The sequence below is a fragment of the Myotis daubentonii genome, chromosome 11, assembly GCF_963259705.1.
Source record: "Myotis daubentonii chromosome 11, mMyoDau2.1, whole genome shotgun sequence".
Lineage (NCBI taxonomy): Eukaryota > Metazoa > Chordata > Mammalia > Chiroptera > Vespertilionidae > Myotis > Myotis daubentonii.
In genome coordinates this window covers 65946923-65967159 of record NC_081850.1, presented here as the reverse complement: position 1 = coordinate 65967159, position 20237 = coordinate 65946923, and the positions used below count along the sequence as shown (strand labels likewise).

The 20237-nt window shown below is 43.5% G+C and overlaps 2 protein-coding genes across 2 annotated transcripts; both read left to right on the top strand.

Moving 5' to 3' along the window:
• Positions 1-620: 620 nt before the first annotated feature.
• On the top strand, positions 621-1562 carry LOC132212293 (olfactory receptor 1J4-like). Its single transcript, XM_059657725.1, has one exon. It carries the CDS (start codon positions 621-623, stop codon positions 1560-1562), a length of 942 nt encoding a protein of 313 aa, XP_059513708.1.
• Positions 1563-19154: 17592 nt separating this feature from the next.
• On the top strand, positions 19155-19967 carry LOC132211731 (olfactory receptor 1J4-like). The gene has a single exon (XM_059656230.1). It carries the CDS (start codon positions 19155-19157, stop codon positions 19965-19967), a length of 813 nt encoding a protein of 270 aa, XP_059512213.1.
• The last annotated feature ends 270 nt before the right edge of the window (positions 19968-20237 follow it).

Genomic DNA, 20237 nt, shown 5'->3' with positions numbered 1-20237 from the left:
TAAATTCCTACATTTGATCTTGGCTTTTTGAGGGTAGTTAGCACATCATAAAAATAATGACTAAAATTTTGTGTACTCATTTTACAGAGGCACTGTTCTTAGATATTCATGTGTCTTGAATTAGAACCCTCTTATTGACTCTAGGAATGTGTGATATTGGTATCTTCACATACTGTGGCATAACATGTGGCCATGATAGAATCAGCTCCTTAAGTCAGTCGCCCAGAGAGCGATGTCACCAGACTCACAGCACAAGGAATCTGGCTGCAGAGCCTTACCTTAACTCAGTCCTCTGTCAGGTGTGCCCAGAGGGTCATGGAGCAGAGGAAAGAGTTCCTGCGTTTCCCACTTATTCTTGTATCTCTAATTAGTAGCACAGTGCCAGGAACCTGGGGGATTAAATAATAAGGATGAATTTGTTCTGTTTTCATTTGAAAGAAGCCATATTCGGCATTGAACATGTGTTGCTTGCAATGAAAACTATAGCAGATTACATGAAGGCAAGATGTTATTTTTATCCAGGAGAAAGTAGGAACCCCTACAGTGGTGACCATAAACACACTTTGAAAGTCTCTAGCCTTCTTCACTGTCCTTTCATCCCCAGCAGACAGAAGAGCAGCATGAGGCCTGAGAACCAGAGCAGCGTGTCCCAGTTCCTCCTCCTGGGGCTCCCCATCCCACCAGGGCAGCAGGGTGTGTTCTTCACCCTGTTCCTGGGCATGTACCTGACCACGGTGCTGGGCAACCTGCTCATCATCCTGCTCATCAGGCTGGACTCTCGCCTGCACACGCCCATGTACTTCTTCCTCAGCCACTTGGCCTTCTCGGACATTTCTCTCTCCTCTGTCACTGTCCCTAAGATGCTCATGAACATGCAGACTGAGCGTCAATCCATCCCCAATGTGGGATGTATTTCGCAGTTGTATTTTTTCATTCATTTTGCTGGTCTTGACAATTTTCTTCTGGCTGTGATGGCATATGACAGGTACGTGGCCATCTGTCACCCTCTGTACTATACCACCATCATGAGGGAGGGGCTGCTTGCATTGCTGGTGGCTGGCTCTTGGATAGTTGCCTGTGTCCATGCTATTATTCATACCCTCCTCTTGGTCCGACTGCCTTTCTGTGATGACAATACTATCACCCACTTCTTCTGTGACCTCACTGCACTCCTGAAGCTGAGCTGTTCAGACACCTTCCTCAATGAGCTGGTCATATTCACCGAGGGAGGAATGATTTTCTTTTTGTGTTTTGGTGTTATTTCATGCTCCTATATCCGTATAGGGACCATCATCCTGAGGGTCCCCTCCACTAAGAGACTCTATAAAGTCTTTTCTACCTGTGGCTCCCATCTCTTTGTGGTGTCTTTATACTACGGGACACTTGCTAGTGTTTACTTTTCCTCCTCATCATGGGATTCTAAAGACATAATTGCTTCAGTCATGTATACAATAGTTACCCCCATGCTGAACCCCTTTATCTACAGCCTGAGGAACAGAGATATCAAACAGGCCTTAGAGATGTGTGTCAATAGGGTTAAGTTCTTTAAGCAGCAATCATGAAATCCTCCTGTTGTAGTCAGGAGCACAGTGAGATAGATCTAAAATTATTGTATGGTTGAACTTCCATATAACTTTCATAGAATATGCGTTTTGTCATCATGTACATGTGTTGTTAATATGTTAACTAGGTCATATTTGCTACTTGGATTGTTAATAATTATTACTAATTGATATTTTTTGCTTGTTCATCATCTCTTACAAGAGGTATGCAAAATCTCATGCAAAACATTTTGCACCATTATAATTGTGGATTTTTGTTTTTTTTTCCTTTGAGATATGTCAGATTTTGTTTATGTATTGTTTACACTGTGTTAATGAGGATGCCCTGATTTAGCATCATAATCTGCTTCTGGTGAACTTTCCATTTATTTTTTCCCCCTGATATTTTAATGTTGGATTTTTTTGGATTCAAGCTGATTATGCACATTTCTTCCCAGCTCACATTCAGTGTCATCATTTTGGTAGATTGCAATCATTCAAAGTAAGAAAAATTACACTTTGGAAATTCCTAGCTACTACCAAAAATAGCTTTGTAAAAAGAGAGAGACTTTAAAAAATGCACTTAACAGCACACAATTGCATTTATAATTAGAAGATATTTCTATTACTGGGTCCTACCTTAAGACCTCATCTACTTCTGATACTTTCTATCTATATGTACAGATGCAGATAGAGATATAGATACTAGGGTAGTGTAGATGGTAATGATGCAGCTTTCTTGCGGTTAGTGTTTACGTGGTTTTTCTCTTCTATCACTTGAAACTTTTCTTTGTCCTTATATCTGTGAGGTGTCCATTGTTAACAGTGTAATGTTAGATTTTGATCTTTATATGTAGAGTAACAATTATTATATTTCTGGAGAAATGTATCTACTAACATCTAATGTAATCCTATATTATAAAAGGCTAATATGCAAATTGACCAAACAGCAGAATGACCAGTCGCTATGATGCACACTTACCACCAGGGGGTAGACTCTCAATGCAGAAGCTGCCTCCTGGTGGTCAGTTTGCTCCCACAGGGGGACGGCAGATCAGCCAGAAGCCGGGCTCGCAGCTGGCGAGCACTTAGGCACACTCCCCATGTCAGTTCAACATCCTCCGAGGGCTCCCAGACAGTGCGAGAGTGCAGGCCAGGCTAAAGAACCCCCCAAGTGCATGAATTTCTTGCACTGGTCCTCTAGTCTATATATATATATATATAAGCCTAATATGCAAAGTGTCCCTTTGGGAATTCGACCAACCAGAAGTTCGATCGCTCGCTATGACGTGCACTGACCAGCAGTTGGCATCGTGGAACGAAGGAAGGCCCTGGTCGGCATCCAGCAGCCAGGAAAGGGAGGCCATGGCCGGCTGCCTGCAGCCACTAGGGACCCTACCCATACATGAATTTCGTGCACTGGGCCTCTAGTTATAATATATTTGCATTATATTTTTTCTTTTTGTATTTATATTTTCAGTATTACTATGTTTTTTATTGTTTTCTTAAAGCTCTGTACTTCCTTTTTTTAAAATATATTTTTTATTGATTAAGATATTACATATGTGTCCTTATCCCCACGTTGCCCCCTACCCCCCGCTCATGCCCTCACCCCCCTGTTGTCCGTGTCCATTGGTTAGGCCTATATGCTTGCATATAAGTCCTTTGGTTGATCTTTCCCCCATACCCGAACGCTCCCCTACCTTCCCTCCAAGGCCCGACAGTTCAATCAATGCCTCTCTGTCTCTGGATCAGTCCTTGTTCATCAGTTTATGTTGTTCATTATATTCCATAAATGAGTGAGATCATGTGGTATTTATCTGCTCTCCAGTTCCATCCATGCTGTGGCAAATGGTAAGAGTTCCTTTTTCTTCTTCCTCTTCTTAAAGAATACCTTTCAGCATTTCATATAATGCTGGTTTGGTGGTAATGAACTCCTTTAGCTTTTTCTTATCTGTGAAGCTCTTTATCTGACCTTCTATTCTGAATGATAGCTTTGCTGGATAAAGTAATCTTGGTTGTAGGTTCTTGCTATTCATCACTTTGAATATTTCTTGCCATTCCCTTCTGGCCTGCATGGTTTCTGTTGAGAAATCAGCTGACAGTCGTATGGGTACTCCCTTGTAGGTAACTGACTTTCTTTCTCTTGCTGCTTTTAAGATTCTCTCTTTGTCTTTCGCTCTTGGCATTTTAATGATGATGTGTCTTGGTGTGGTCCTCTTTTCGTTCCTTTTGTTTGGGGTTCTCTGCGCTTCCTGGACTTGTAAGTCTATTTCTTTGACCAGGTAGGGGAAGTTTTCTGTCATTATTTCTTCAAATAGGTTTTCAATATCTTGCCCTCTCTCTTCTTCTGGTACCCCTATAATTCTGATGTTAGTACGCTTGAAGTTGTCCCAGAGGCTCCTTACACTATCTTCATATTTTTGGAATCTTTTTTCTTTTTTGGTTGGGTATTTTTTGTTTCTTTGAATTTCAAATCTTTGACTTGATTCTTGGGATCCTCTTGTCTGCTGTTGGATCTCTGTATATTATTCTTTATTTCAGTCAGTGTATGCTTAATTTCTAGTTGGTCTTTTTTCATATCCTCCAGGGTCTCACTAAATTTATCGGCGTTTCCATAAAATTCTTGAAAAACCTTATAAACGTGGTTTTGAACTCTATATCCAGTCGTTTGCTTTCCTCCATTTCTGTCATTTGTGACCTGTTTCTTTGTCTCCACATTTTGTATGCTTCCCTGTGTTGGCAGAGTGGTTTTGTGTTCTAGGTGTCCTATAGGGCCCAGTGGCTCAGCCTCCCCAGTTACCTGAGGTGGACACTCTTGGTGCACCCCCTTGTGGGCTTTGAGCACAGTCTTGTTGTAGTTATACCTTGATTGATGTAGGATGACTGGGAGGAATTGACTTCCAGACAAATTGGCAGTGAGAATCAGCTATGTCTGCAGTGGGAGAACTTCTGTGCTGAAGACACCCTTCTAGGGCAAGACTTGCTTCAGTGGGGCTTTGGTGCTCACTGAGTCTGCGCCCTGAGTGTGTCCCTTATGGATCTGAGGAGTTGTAATCTGGATGGTCCCCCTCTGACCACTGGGTACACTGGCTCTTGGATCTAAGGAGGTGCTAATTTAGCCTCTTCCTGAGGTTACCCAGCAGGAGCTCTGAAGAGAACTGCAGATTCCCCTTCCTTTTTTGGAGTTTGGAGGTGCCCTGATGAGGCCCAGCTGTGAAGCAATGCAAGCTGCTGTGGGGCCTTGGGCCTTCTCTTGGAAGTTTTGGGTCTGTCTGGCCCAGCTGCAATTTGTTAGGTAATTTTCAGGTTGCAAAGGGCCAGGGCATTCATATGCAAAAGCCTCTGCAGCAGCCTGGGTGGGGCGGGGTCTCAGGGAATCAAAGGGCAGAGCAAGCAGCTATGGCTGGTTCTTAGCCCTGCCCTAAGGGGCCGCGCATCTCAGTGTCCCGGTAATTGCTGCAAGCACCTCTGAGGGAAAGCCGCCCTCAAGTTCAGAGTTCTGCCTGTTTCCAGACAGTCCACTTTCTCCCTGTATGAGTCCTGGGTCCCCAGAGACTTCCCGGAACCGGAGTTCAGAGCAGTCGGGAGGTTGTGACTCCCTCCTGATTCAAAAAGACAGCCACGTCCTCAGGTACCAGCCCCTTTCCGCGCGCGCGCTCGAGCCTCCGTACCTTTGCACTTTACTTCCGCAGCTCCTCTGAGTCTCAGTGTGCTTTTCTCTTTTCTTCTAGTTGTAGAATTTATACTCAGCCAGCCTTCCTGTAGTTCTGGATAATGTCCATTTTGTCTTTTCATTGTATTTTTGAAGTTGTTGTGGGAGGCAGCAACTTCCCGGTGTTTACCTATGCGGCCATCTTGTACTTCCTTTTTAAAAAATATATTTTTATTGACTTCAGAGAGGAAGGGAGATAGAGACAGAGATAGAAACATCAATGATGCAAGAGAATCATCGATTGGCTGCCTCCTGCATGCCCCCTACTGAAGATTGAGCCCGCAACATGAGACTGTGTCCTTGAATGGAATGAACCCCGGACCCTTCAGTCCATAGGCTGACACTCTATCTTCTGAGCCAAACTGGCTATGGCCCATATTACTATGTTTTTTATTTGATACATCTGTTTCACATTTATTCTCTCTTGTCTTTCTCCTTTTTGATTAATTAAATATATTTTTGGTATATAATTCCCCCTTTATTTACTTCTTGTTCATATATTCTTATTATTTTACTAGAGGCCCAGTGCATGATTAAATTGGGCGTGTGTAGGGTCCTCTAGGCCTAGCCTGTTATCAGAGCCATGTCTGCCACCCCGTGATGCCTCACACACTCCCTGGATGCTGCTGGTGCCCTGCGATGCTCCTCCAATGCTGCCGGTGCTCTAAGGTGGGGTGGGGGGAGGGCCCAAGAGGTGCTCCATGCACCTTCTGGGACTGGTCATTTGGTCAGCCCGGTGTTACCACGTTATGGCCACAAGCTTTTATAATATAGATAATCATTTTATGTATTGTATGTAGAGATTATTTTACTTTCTCTTTAATTTTTAATTGTAATTAAAATACAAAATATGAAATTTATTATTTTAGCTCTTGCAGTGGCATTTAGAACACTCATCATCTAGATCAGGGGTAGGCAACCTTTTTGTAAGTGCATGCCAAAACCAGCAAAATGTCTGACTCAAAATTCTTCTGCGTACCAACCCTAATTTTTTGAGAACATGTTACGCCTACTTGGTATCTCTTAAGGTGTACGTATGTGAAGAACCTTGAAGAAATAATAAAATTCATTTGAGCAACAAAAACAGTATATGATGATGAAAAATACATTTATTTTTTAATGTATACATGTACACTGATAGTACAACAGAAAACTTTATGACTCCACTTGATATTATCAGTGGTACTTTTGCTGCTGCATCACTGATGACAGAGATTTTACATCAGGTTTATATTTCATGACCTTCAGAGATATGCATGAGCTACTACTTTCATCCATCAGGCTACTCCTATTACGAGACTTAACAAAATTCATCACTGAGAACAAAGATTCACAAGCATATGTGGATGAAAACATGGAGAGTAACGCTGTTGCAAAGTTTTTTTAAACAGAAATAATTTTCTGGATTGGCATTCCAAGTCCTCAATAGTTGGTTTTTGACACTTCTCTCTGGTACTCCTGTCTCTAGTCGCTTTTTTTTCAATGTTTTCCAAGTCAACTCTGAGGTCAATAAATTTCTGCTTCCAAATAAAAAAGTCGATATTAAGAACAAAATTATAAATGGAAGATTGTAAGAGAGGGTTTCACGTGCCAGCAAAAGTTACTGGCATGCCATGTTTGGCACGCATGCCAGGGGTTGCCCACCCCTGACCTAGATCTCATTCTAGGACACCTAAAAAAACCTCTATAGAATATCAGTGTAATCAAGTGTTTGGCAATTGTGAAAAAATTAGCACAAAGATATCTATGAATCAGTATGAAGAAACATCAGGATAAATGGGGAAAAAAGCAATGTGTAAAAGAGCATTTACTAGATTCCAATTTTAAGTGAAAATAAAGGGGAGATAGAACACACATATGTCTGCCTATTTGAGCAAAAAGAAACACAGGAAGAATAAAACAGATCTGGAAACAGCCCAGGTGTCCATCTATATATATAAAAAGCCAGCATCCATAAGGACTGGAACGACCAATGCCTGGTCACTATGATGCCCACTGTGGCCAGGAAACTGACCTGATCAAAAGGTGGGGCCAGCTGGCCAACCTCCTGCAGATCCTCCCCCTGGCCAGCCCACCCCTGATTGGCCCATCTCTCCACGATAAGCCTGCAGCCCCTCCCCCAGGCCAGCCCTGCCCTTGATTGACCCCTAACCCCAATAGGGAAGGGGCCTGGCTGGCCAACTCCTGCAGCCCCTCCCCTACAGCTGGCCCCACCCCTAATGGGACCCTACCACCAATTGGCCTGCAGCTCTTCCCCCTGGCCAGCCCCACCCCTGATCACCTCTCACCCCAGTAGGGGGTGGGGCTGGCCAGCCAACCTCCCGTAGCCTCTCCCCGCACCTGGCCACACCCCAGGTCAGCCCCCCCACCCCGATCAGGGGCAGGGCCGGCTGGCCAACCATCCATGGCCCCTCCCCCAAGGTGCTGGCCCCCAGTGGGCATCCCCCACCCAATTAGGGGGTGGGGCCAGCTGGCCCATGCTCCATAGCCCCTCTCTTTGGCCAGCCCTGCCCCCAATCAGTCCCCCAACCCAATAAGGGGTGGGGCTGGCCAGCCAACCTCCTGTAGCCCCTCCTCCTGGCCGGCCCCATCCCTGATGGGCCCTCACCACTCTGATTGGCCTGCAGCCCCTCCTCCTGTCTGGCCCCACCCGTGATTGTCCTTCCATCCCAATACGCAGTGGGGTTGGCTGGCCAAGCTCCAGTAGCCCCTCCCCCTGGCTGGCCCCACCCCTGATAGGCCCCCCCCACCATCTCTATCAGGGGTGGAGCCCACTGGCCAATTGCCCACTGCCCCTACCCTAGCTGGCCTAGCCCTGATTGAGCCCCGATCAGGGCAGGCTGGCTGGTCAACCTCCCGCTATCTCCTCCTCCCAACAGGCCCAGCCTTGGTCTGTCCTGATTGGGGCCAAGCTGGCTGGACCCCACCTGTGCACGAATTCATGCACTGGGCCTCTAGTCAATAGATAAGTGAATAAAACAATGGTGGTACATTCATACAATGGAATACTACTCGGCTGTAAAAAGGAAGAAAATCTTATCTTTTGCAACAGCATGGATGGGTTTGAAAATTATTACACTAAGTGAAATAAGCCAGTCACAGAAAGGCAAATAAAATATGATAGCACTTATATGTAGAATCTAATGGACAAATAATATTTTTCAAAAAATAGGAACAGAAGCATAGACACACAGAACAGACTGCAAATTATCAGAGGGAAGTTGGTTAATGGAGCTGGATGAACAGGTGAGGGGATAAAGCAAAAATACATATATTTACAAATATGTATATATATATATGACAGATAGACACAAACAGATGACAATATGTGATAGAGGGAAAAGGTTAGCAGAAGGTGGAAGTGAACACAGGGGTAAAAATGGGGATGAAATGAGACATGATTTTGGGTGGTGAACTCACCATTCAGTATACAGATGATGTTTTACTGAATTGTATGCTTGAAACCTATTTGGTTTTATTAACCAATGTCACCCCAATAAATTCAATAAAACAGAAACTAATGAGCTTTTTTACCTACAGGAGGTGAGGCAGAGAAATGGGAAGATGACAGTTATTTGTAAACTTTTGACTATGTTATCTTTTGCCATTGAAAAATAAACAGAAGAGGTGGTGAATAAAGCAAAATAGAATAAAACAAAACAGGTCTAGCCAGCTTGGCTTAGTGAAGAGAGTGTCAGCCTTCAGACTGAAGGATCCCAGGTTCAATTCCAGTCAAGGGCACATACCTCAGTTGCAGGTTTGATCCAAAGCCCTGGTTGGGGCACATACAGGAGGCAACCAATTGATGAGTCATTCTCATATTGAAGTTTCTCTCTGTCTCTCTGTCTCTCTCTCCCTTCTACTCTCTCAAAAAAATAAATGGAAAAATATCTTTAGGTGAGGATTAACAAAACGAAAAAGAATAAAATAAAACAGAAACAAAGAATAAAACAAAACAAATGGACCTAACTATATTTCAAATGAATACCATAATTAGACTAAAGAGGAAAATAAAATAAGTAACTAAATTAATTTTTGAACCCCAAATTTTGACTATATACTCTCACAAGTGAAAAACAACAACACTTGAAATAAAGTTTTAAGCTGTATTTAGTGTCATTGACAATGGTATGAGTTCAAGATTCTGAAACAACTCACCATGTATCCAAAGATTCAGCAAATAAGTAAACATTGAGGAAAAAGTAGTCCCTCTCACTCGGAGGGAAAGGAGTTCTGTACATGGAAAAGGAGATGCTGCAAAGAACTCTATGGTGCCAAACTAGAATTAGAGATATCAATTCAAACTTATGGGTTTTAAAATGTATAAACAGATTGCAACTTATAGCTTATATGTCAACATCCACACTGTTCGCATCCCCCATTCTTTCTGTCCCACTCCAGACCCATGTCCTGTGGGTAAACTTTCTTTCAGTTTCTTAGTTTCTAGTTTCTATTCCTTGTGTTTCTTATATATATACTAGAGGCCCGGTGCACAAAAATTTGTGCACTCGTGGGGGTCCCTCAGCCCGGCCTGTGCCTTCTCGCAGTCTGGGACCCCTCGGGAGATAACGACCTGCTGGCTTAGGCCAGCTCCCGGGTGGCAGAGGGCAGGCCCAATCCCTAGGTGCAGACCCTGGTCAGGCTCAGAGCAGGGCCGATTGGGGAGTTGGGGCGCCGCCCCCTGTCATGCACAGAGCAGGGCGATCGGGAGGTTGTGATGCCACCCTCAGTCACGCTCAGGGTAGGGCTGATTGGGGGGTTGGGGCACCGTCCCCTGTCACACTCAAGGCAGGGTCGATGGGGAGGTTGCGGCGCCACCCCTTGTCATGCACAGAGCAGGGCCAAACAGGGGGTTGGGGCACTGCCCCCTGTCACTCACAGAGCAGGGCCCATCAGGGGGTTGGGGTGCCGCCCTCTATCACCCACAGAGCAGGGCCGATCAGGGGGTTGGGGCACCGCCACTCTCACACTCAGGGCAGGGCCGATGGGGAGGTTATGGCTCTACCCCATCACACACAGAGCAGGGCCCGTGGGGGGGGGGGGGGTTGGGGGGTGGAGCGCCGCAGCCTGTCACACACAGAGCTGCAGGGCGATCAGGGGGTTGGGGAGCTCCCCCCTATCAGGCACAGAGCAGGGTTGATCGGGGGTTGGGGCGCCTTCCCCTGTCACAAACAGAGCAGGGCGAATAGGGAGGTTGTGGCCCCGCCCCCTGTCACACACAGAGCCGCAGGGCCATCAGGGGGTTTGGGCGCTGCCCCCTGTCACGCTGATCCTGGTGCCGGGAGGCCTCACGGCTCCGCTGATCCTGGTGCTGGGAGGCATATTACCCTTTTACTATATAGGGTAGAGGCCTGGTGCACGGGTGGGTGCCGGCTGGTTTGCCCTGAAGGGTGTCCTGGATCAGGGTGGGGGTCCCCACTGGGGTGCCTGGCCAGCCTGGATGAGGGGATGATGGCTGTTTGCAGCTGGTCACACATCCTTCAGGGTGGGGGTCCCCACTGGGGTGCCTGGTCAGCCTGGGTGAGGGGATAATGGCTGTTTGCAGCTGGTCACACACCCTTCAGGGTGGGGGTCCCCGCTGGGGTGCCTGGCCAGTCTGGGTGAGGGGCTGAGGGCTGTTTTCAGGCTGGGGGTGACTGAAGCTCCCAACCGCTCCTTTTTTTCTTTTTCTTTTTTTATTCTGGGCCAGCTTTAGCTTTGAGGCTTGGCTCCAGCTCTTAGGCCTCTGCTGCTGAAAGTAGGTTTCTGGCCTTTGCTTACAATGTTGCGATCCTGCTGGCTGAAGCCCGGCAGACTAAAGCAGGTTTCTGGGGTTTTGTTTAGCTTCTATATTTGTTACATAGTTGCTTAGAGTTGCAGCTCAGAGGCCTGCACTGGCAGGCGGGGAACGTTGGAGTCCTCCGTCACTGAAGCAAGCAAGCCTCATGTTAGTTTCAAGCTGCCTGGCTGCCGGCCGCTATCTTGGCTGGCAGTTAATTTGCATATTGCCCTGATTAGCCAATGGGAAGGGTAGCGGTCATTCGCCAATTACCATGTTTCTCTTTTATTAGATAGGATATTTCCAGTTGGCTTCTTTGAGATCATTTAGAATCCTTGCAGGCAATAAACACACCTAAGGCTTCAAAATGAATAACTTCAGTAATGGATTATAACTTAGAGAATAAGAACACACAAGTCCATAATGATATATAAATAAATAAATAAATAAATAGAAATAAATGAGGTGGAATATGGGCAAGTTCCTTCTTATAAGAGAATACAACTAATAAATATATAAGAAATGATACAATTGGAACAATCACTATTTGGCCACCACTTTTGTAATAATTTTCTCATATGAAAATCAAACAATGAATATTAAGTATAGTAGGTGAAATTTTAATAAGCAAAAATTTCATGGTTACATAGTATCAAAATATGTACCTAAATGATACCTATTAAGTATAAGGTTAAAATAATAATTAAAAAAATAGCAACTTTACAGTAGAGGACCTTGTACACACTACCTTAGCTAACTGATCAAGGAAAACTTTTTATGAGGCCAGCATTACCCTAATTTCAAAACCAGATAAAGACACAACAAAAAAAGAAAATTACAGGCCACTATACCTGGTGAACATAGATACTAAAATCCTCAAAAAAAAACCCCACAACACTAGCAAATTGGATCCAGCAACATATTGAAAAGATCATACACCATGACCTAGTGGGATTTATTCCAGGGATACAAGGCTGGTATAATATTAGCAAATCAGTAAATGTCAGCACATAAACAAACTGAAAGACAAAAATCACATGATCATATCAATAAATGCACAAAAAGCATTTGACAAAATCCAACACTGATTTTTAATAAAAACTCAGCATGGTGAAGGCCTGGGCGAGGCGTGGTGGGTAGGGGGGAGGCTAGAAGGGGTCCTTGGGGGAAAGGGGAATATATGTAACATTTTCAACAATAAAGATTACAATAAAAACCTCAGCTAAGTGGGAAAAGAGGGATCATACCTCAACATAATAAAGGCCACATATCACCAACTTATAGCCAAAATTATACTCCAATGGCAAAAACTAAAACCATTTCCCCTAAGGACAGGAACAAGACAGGGATGTCCGCTTCCACCACTCTTATTCTACATAGTATTGGTATTTTAATAGCCATAGCAATCAGACAAGAAGGAAAAATAAAAGTCATCCAACTTGGAAAGAAGGAAGTAATAAAAGGAAGCCAGACAGTCTAATAAATGGAATAAAGACTGTCCTTTCCATAAATGGTGCTGGGAAAATTGCATAGATACATGCAAAATAAAAACATAAATGAAAGAACCACTTACTTATACCACACAGAACAGTAAACTTAAAATGGATTGAATACTTAAATATAAGTCGTGAAACCATAAAATCCTAGAAGAAACCAGAGGCAGAAAAATCTCAGATATCTCTTGTAGCATTATGTTTGTAGAGACATCTCCTAGGGCAAGAGAAACAAAAGAGAAAATAAACAAGTTGGACTACATCAAAAGGAAAAGCTTCTAAACAGCAAAACAAACCATAAACATAATGAAAAGGGAGCCTACTGTATAAGAGAACATATTTGCCAATGATACATCTGATAAAGGATTAATATCCAAAAAATATAAGGAACTCATACAATTAAACAAAATGAAGACAAACAATCCAATTAAAAATGGGCAAAGGACCTAAATAGACACTTTTCCAAAGAGGACACACAGACAGCCAAGAGACATATGGAAAAATGCTCAAAGTCACTGATCATCAGAGAGATGAGATTCAGATTCAAACTACAATGAGGTATCACCTTATACCTATCAGAATGGCTACCATCAACATGTCAACAAATGACAAGTGCTGGTGAGGATGTGCAGTATAGGAAATCCTAATACACTGCTGGTGGGAATGCAGATTGGTGCAGCTGTTACGGAAAACAGTATGGAGTTTCCTTAAAAATTAAATATGGAACTACCATTTGACCCCGCAATTCCACTTCTAGGAATATATTCTAAGAAACCCAAAACACCAATCAGGAAGAATATATGCACCCCTATGTTCATAGCAGTGCAATTCACAATAACTAAGATCTAGAAACATCCCACCTGTAGATGAGTGGATAAAAAAGCTGTGGTACATTTACACCATGGAATACTATGCAGCTGTTAAAAAAAGAAGGATCTTTTACCCTTTAAGACAGCATGAAGGGACCTGCAGAGTAATATACTAAGCAAAAAGCCAGTCAGAGAAAGGCAAATATCACATGATCTCACTTAAATGTGGAACCTAATGAACAAAATAAACTGATGAACAAAATAGATCTAGTGACATAGAAGCATGGAACATACTGTCCAATCTCAGAGGGAAGACAGGCATGGGTGGGTGGGTGGGAAGAGATCCACCGAACAACTTGTATTCATGTATGCATTATCAATGGATCCAGAAAATAGTGTGGTGAAGGTCTGGGGTAGGGAGTGGGGGCAGGCTAGAAGGGTTGATGGGGGAAAAAAGGGACATATGTAATACTTCCAACAATAAAATTTTTTGAAAATTTGTTAAAAAAAGAATAAAAACACTAGATATTGGAAACATTATCATATGCCTTCTGATAATATGCACTGTGGTATATCAGCTATAAATCTAAGCCTGAAATAGATATATAAACATACATACATATATACATATAGACACAGAGAAGGTAAACATAGTAGAATGTTAACCAGTGGGGAATTGGCTGAAGATTGACCAGGAATTCTTAATATCATTATTACAACTTTTTATATCTTTAAAATCATTTCAAAATAGAAAGTTGAAAAATTTTTCATCCCAGCTGGAGCAATGCCCAAGAACAAAGCAGTCCAGGGCATGACTGGAATTAGGGACACTGTCCCCTAGGATCCCAGTCCCTCTGGCTTTGGACACACAGCTCCCAAAGGGCAGTCAGAAATCAGCCACAAGCTTGGGGACTTGGTTGCAGTCTCTCATTAGTAGTTAAGTGTCATTTTTGGACTCATTTCTCTGGAGCTGGTTAAGGAAAAGGAAAGTCAGTAGAAGTGCCAAGTCCCCAGATATTGGTTCTGTGTGTCTGATGTTAGGTCTCCTGAAGAAAACTGAGGAGATGGGCGATAATTAGTAGCAGAAGGTGTCTGAACTCACCAATGACAAGCCCAGGTGAGAGGAGCGGGAAATCTGCCTTTGCCGATGGACCTGCATGTGTGCTAGTGGGTTCATGTGTGAGACTCTGTGTCCATGACCCTGCGTGTGTGCACATATTGTATATGCTTGTATACCTGCTGTTTGATAGCTGTGTGTGTTTTTGCTATGGATCTGACTCACAGTCTCGTTTTAGTGTATGTAGACCAAGTTATTAGCCTCCTGGCATGTGGTTGGGACTCCTAGTTTCTCAGGGGCTCTGGATGCGGAGCTCCTCATGGCTGTTGCTGAGCTGATGATGATAGTTTAGAAGCCTCTTATCCACTGGCTTTAGATACACTACTGTTTAGTGTCTTCTCTTAGCTTTCTCTCTATGTTCCTTTTGTGTACTTGGCTCACTCTGCTTTTTCATTCTTTCCCTTATGGAGATGTCCAAAGTTATGACTCTGCCCATCTTTTCTCCCTATATGTTGCCATATAAAAACCCTGGTCCACTTTCATCACCAACTTGCTGTTTTCTGAACTTTCCCTGTACTTTCCCACTTTACATTTAAGATCATACACTTCCCTCTACCTAACAAACCCTACCCAATGTCTGTGTTAGTAAACACTGGCATCACAGCTGAGCACCAGGAGTGATATGGTTGTCTCTGCTGCTGGACAAGAAGATGCCGACCTCATAAGGAACCAAGGTCAGCTCAGAGAGAGCCCAAACCTCTGCTCAGCAGTGTGTCGTGGTGCACATGTGAGCTGTGCCTGGGGGTTATGCTCTCGTGTATGAGAGCTGGAAGTTATGTTATTGATTTTCTCTGTGTGTATGTGATCATGTGTGTCTGACCATATGCATGGGTGTTGGTGTTGGTTTAATGACTGTGCCTGTGACTGAATAGGCTTAACCGCCCCATGCTGACTGCCCTCCCCCAGCAAGGGGAAGGTCAGAAGGAGGGAAGCTCGTTAATACACTCTCATTAATAGGAGAGTGTATACTGTTTGTTGTAGCGAGTGTGGCTGGGTGTGCATATGTGTTGTGGTGTGGTTGTCTTGTAAGATTTTTGAATTGTTTGTGGTCTTGTGTGTTTTTGGTGAAGTGTGTGCAGTGTTTGAGTTATGTATATGTGGTGAGTTGAGTGTTCACCAGGTGTATCATGAAGTAGGTGTGTTGATGTGCATTGTGAGTATGTTTTGGGATGAGAGGTATATTATTGTACTAGAGGCCCAATGCACGAAAATTCGTGCGAGAGTAGGCCTCCCTTCCCCCGGCTGCTGTCACTGGATTCCCTCTGGCACCCAGGACTCCGGCTTCCTTCCAGCTTCTTCCAGAATGATGCCCAGAAGGACATCTGGTCTAATTAGCATATTACCCTACTATTATTATAGACTAGAGTACTGGTGCATGAAATTCATGCACGGGAGGGTTGGGTTCCTCAGCTCAACCTGCACCCTCTTGTAATCGGGGACTGCTGGCTCCTAACCACTTGCCTGCCTGGTCGCCCCAACCACTCTGCCTGCCTGCCTGATCACCCCTAATTGCCTCTGCCTACCTGCCTAATCATCCCTAACTGCCCACCTGCCTGCCTGATCACCCCTAACTGCCTCTGACTCAGCCCCTGTACCTGGGACCCAGGCTTCCCTCCTTCGTCCGGCTGCAGGCAACTGGACCCGAGCTTCCCTTCCTCTGGCTGGCCGCAGGATCCTGGGACCCGGGCCAGCTTCGCTCAGGCTGGCTGCTGGAACCCAGGACCCTGGGTGGCTTCCCCCCGGGCCAGCCACAGGCACTCAGGACCTCAGGCGGTTTTGCCCGGGCCCAGCTTTGCCAGGAAGGATGTCCAGAATGACATCCGGAAGACTTCTGGTCTATCCAGTCTAATTAGCATATTACTCTTTTATTAGTATAGATGTTATGTATGTACAACTTTGTGTTAATTCTGACTTGTATGTATGCAAATGAGTGTTTATGAGATGAACCACATATTGGCTATTCTTCCTTTAAGATGGAAATTTGATCAGGTGTGACTTACATTCTCAAATCAGCTCTGTGTGTGTGTCTCTGTGTGTGGGTGTGGGTGTACCTATGACTCAAGTATTTCCTAACGTGTCCTCCTTCTGGGGCACCATTAATTAAGGTACTCAAATTCTAAGCAACACCCTATTTCTTGAAATGGATCTGCTCTCATTGTTATGTACCTGAGTGTGACTGAGTTGCTCAAAATTTTCCAATCTTTTTTTAATTTTTACTTAACATCCCAGAGAAACAAACAAACAAAGAAACAAACAAAGAAACAAACAAACAAACCATATCTCCAGGAATCATGATATATGGAAGGTGTTGGGCAGAATTAGCTTTAAATAGTGATGAGACCTTGGGGAAGTCATATAAAACATTGGTCTCACCTTCACGTCTTTACAATGGAAAGAATGACACAACTTTTGTGAATCTCGCAGAGGCCCTCGGTAAATACTTATTGCATAAATAGACCTAATGTATTTGAGAATTTTTGTCAGTTGGAAAGTAAATAAATATGAAAAAATACAATTATCTAGTAAAGGGAATGAAAAATTTTTGGACAACTCTGGGTTCTCACAGCTCTAAAATAATATATTGTGCTTGGCTCCTAAGCAAAACAAGAGAAATTTCCCTGTGTAACAGTTAAGAGCATGGGTTCTGATCACACAGATATATTAGACTGAACCCCATGAAGTAGATAACACTTGGCAATTTTTAATTTATAGAAAATGGTAATACAAATATATCAAGTTATACAGTACATATCACATATGTAATAGATACTGATATACACATGTGTATTTGTGTGTCTATCTGTCCCTGATGTACTGCTGTGTGCCTACAGAACTTGTGTCATTTATGTTTCTATTTCTTTAAAACTAAAATTGGTCAAAGAATACAAATGCTTAGAGCAGCTGTGAAGAGGTTTTAAAATCTGGGAATGTAAGGCTGATGTGTGGATTTAATTGGGAAATGTAGGTAAAGTCCTTAGCCTGGTACCCAAATGTGCATCTAAATGTTCAGCATTATCCAACCAAAAGACATCGAGTGGCTGAATGGATAAAAAAACATGACCCATACATCTGCTGTCTACAAGAAACCCACCTCATTAGAAGGGACTCACACAGACTGAAAGTGAAAGGATGGAAAAATATCTTTCAGGCAAATGGAAAGGAAAAGAAAGCTGGGGTAGCAATACTTATATCGGACAAAATAGACCTCAAAGTGAAGGCCTTAACAAGAGATAAGGAAGGCCACTTCATAATACTAAAGGGATCAATACAACAAGAAGATATAACCCTGGTAAACATATATGCACCCAATGTAGGAGCACCCAAATTCATAAAAAAACTCCTGGAAAATATCAAAGGAGAGATCGACAACAATACAATCATAGTAGGGGACTTTAATACACCATTGACAGCACTGGATAAGTCCTATAGACAAACAACCAGCAAAGATATAGCAATCCTAAATGACTCACTAGATCAGATGGACTTAATAGACATCTTCAGAACACTTCACCCCAAAGCCAGAGAATATACGTTCTTCTCAGGTGCTCATGGGACATATTCAAAAATAGACCACATACTGGGTCACAAGCAAAGTATCCCCAAATTCAAGAAGATTGAAATCATAAAAAGCGTCTTCGCAGACCACGATGGCATAATATTAGAAATAAACTACAATAAAAACAACCCAAAATACTCAAACACCTGGAAGCTGAATAGCATGCTATTAAATATTGATTGGGTTACCAATGAGATCAAAGAAGAAATTAAAAACATCCTGGAAACTAATGACAATGAAAACACAACAATCCAAAACCTATGGGACACATTGAAAGCAGTCCTGAGAGGGAAGTTTATAGCTCTACAGGCCTATCTCAAAAAACAAGAAAAAATGGTAGTAAATCATCTAACTCTACAACTCAAAGAATTAGAAAGAGAGCAACAAGAAAAGCCCAGAGTGAGCAGAAGGAAGGAGATAATAAATGTTCAGCATTATTATGAAAGACACTTTGTGGACCATTCTGGTTTTGGAGATATTCTGGCATCAAGTGGGTTACAATGACCACCCAATTCCAGAGTGTCCCTGAGTTTAAGCTGAGGGTCAATGGGAGCAGGCAGGTTCACAGGAGGTCTGACAATGCTCCAACAAAGCCCGCTCAGCACTGGAGTCTCACGTTACTTTCAGGCAGAAACAACCGACACCACTTTGCAGGGGCTCACCTTCTATTCCTGCCACAGTGAGTTACTATGTTTTGGCTCTGGCCTGGTGTAGAAATGATCCCTCCATGCTCATCAAGATGTAAACTCATAGAAGTTTACTTCTATGTGATGAGGTCTTGTGACTACTTTGGAGGTTCAATGTTTTCCTGGAGGCAGACTGGGAGAAAGGGAAAAGGCATAGATCCACAGATGTGAGAAATTAATATGAAAGTATTTAAAAATAAATGGTTTTCCCAATAATGACAGTATGAGATGAGATGTCCTGTTCATCCTTTCTAGGTTCCTGAGACTCCCAAGCCTTCTTCATCCCCAGCAGACAGAAGAGCAGCATGAGGGCTGAGAACCAGAGCAGCGTGTCCCAGTTCCTCCTCCTGGGGCTCCCCATCCCGCCAGGGCAGCAGGGCGTGTTCTTCACCCTGTTCCTGGGCATGTACCTGACCACGGTGCTGGGCAACCTGCTCATCATCCTGCTCATCAGGCTGGACTCTCGCCTGCACACGCCCATGTACTTCTTCCTCAGCCACCTGGCCTTCTCTGACCTTTCTCTGTCCTCTGTTATTGTCCCTAAGATGCTCAGGAACATGCAGACTCGGCAGCAATCCATCCCCTATGTGAGATGCATAATTCAGTCATATTTCTTCATGCTTTTTGGTACTCTTGACAATTTCCTTCTGGCTGTGATGGCATATGACAGGTATGTGGCCATCTGTCACCCTCTGCACTACACCACCATCATGAGGGAGGGGCTGTGTGTGCTGCTGGTGGCTGGCTCCTGGATTCTCTCCTGTATCATTGCCCTTTTGCACACCCTCCTCTTGGTCCGACTGTCTTTCTGTGCTGACAATGCCATCATCCACTACTTCTGTGACCTCGCTGCACTCCTGAAGCTGAGCTGTTCAGACACCTTCCTCAATGAGCTGGTCATATTCACCGAGGGAGGAATGATTTTATTTTTATGTTTTGGTATTATTTGGGGCTCCTATATCCTTATAGGGACCATCATCCTGAGGGTGCCCTCCACTAAGAGAATCCTTAAAGCCTTTTCTTCCTGTGGCTCCCATCTCTCTGTGGTGTTTTTATACTATGGGACAGCTACAGGTGTTTACTTTTTCTCCTCATCATGGGGTTCCAAAGACATAATTGCTTCGGTCATGTATACAATAGTTACCCCCATGCTGAACCCCTTCATCTACAGCCTGAGGAACAGAGATATAAAACAGGCCTTAGAGATGTGTGTCAATAGGGTTAAGTTCTTTAAGGAGCAATCACTAAAACCTCTTGTTGCAGTAAGGAGCACAGTGAGATATATCTCCTAAAATTATTGTATCGTTGACACCTCCATTTTTCTTTCATAGTATATACATCGTCTTGTCATGTATAAGTGTTGTTTATATGGTCACATTTGCTTCTAGGATTATTAATAATTTTTCATTCATAATTGATAGTTTTTGCTTGTCCATCATCTCTTATTATATGCAAAATCCCATGCAAACTTGTTACACAATCATAATTGTGGTTTTTCTCATTCTGTTTTGAGATATCTGATTTTTTGTTTATGCAGTTTTAAAAATTTTATGCTATAGAAG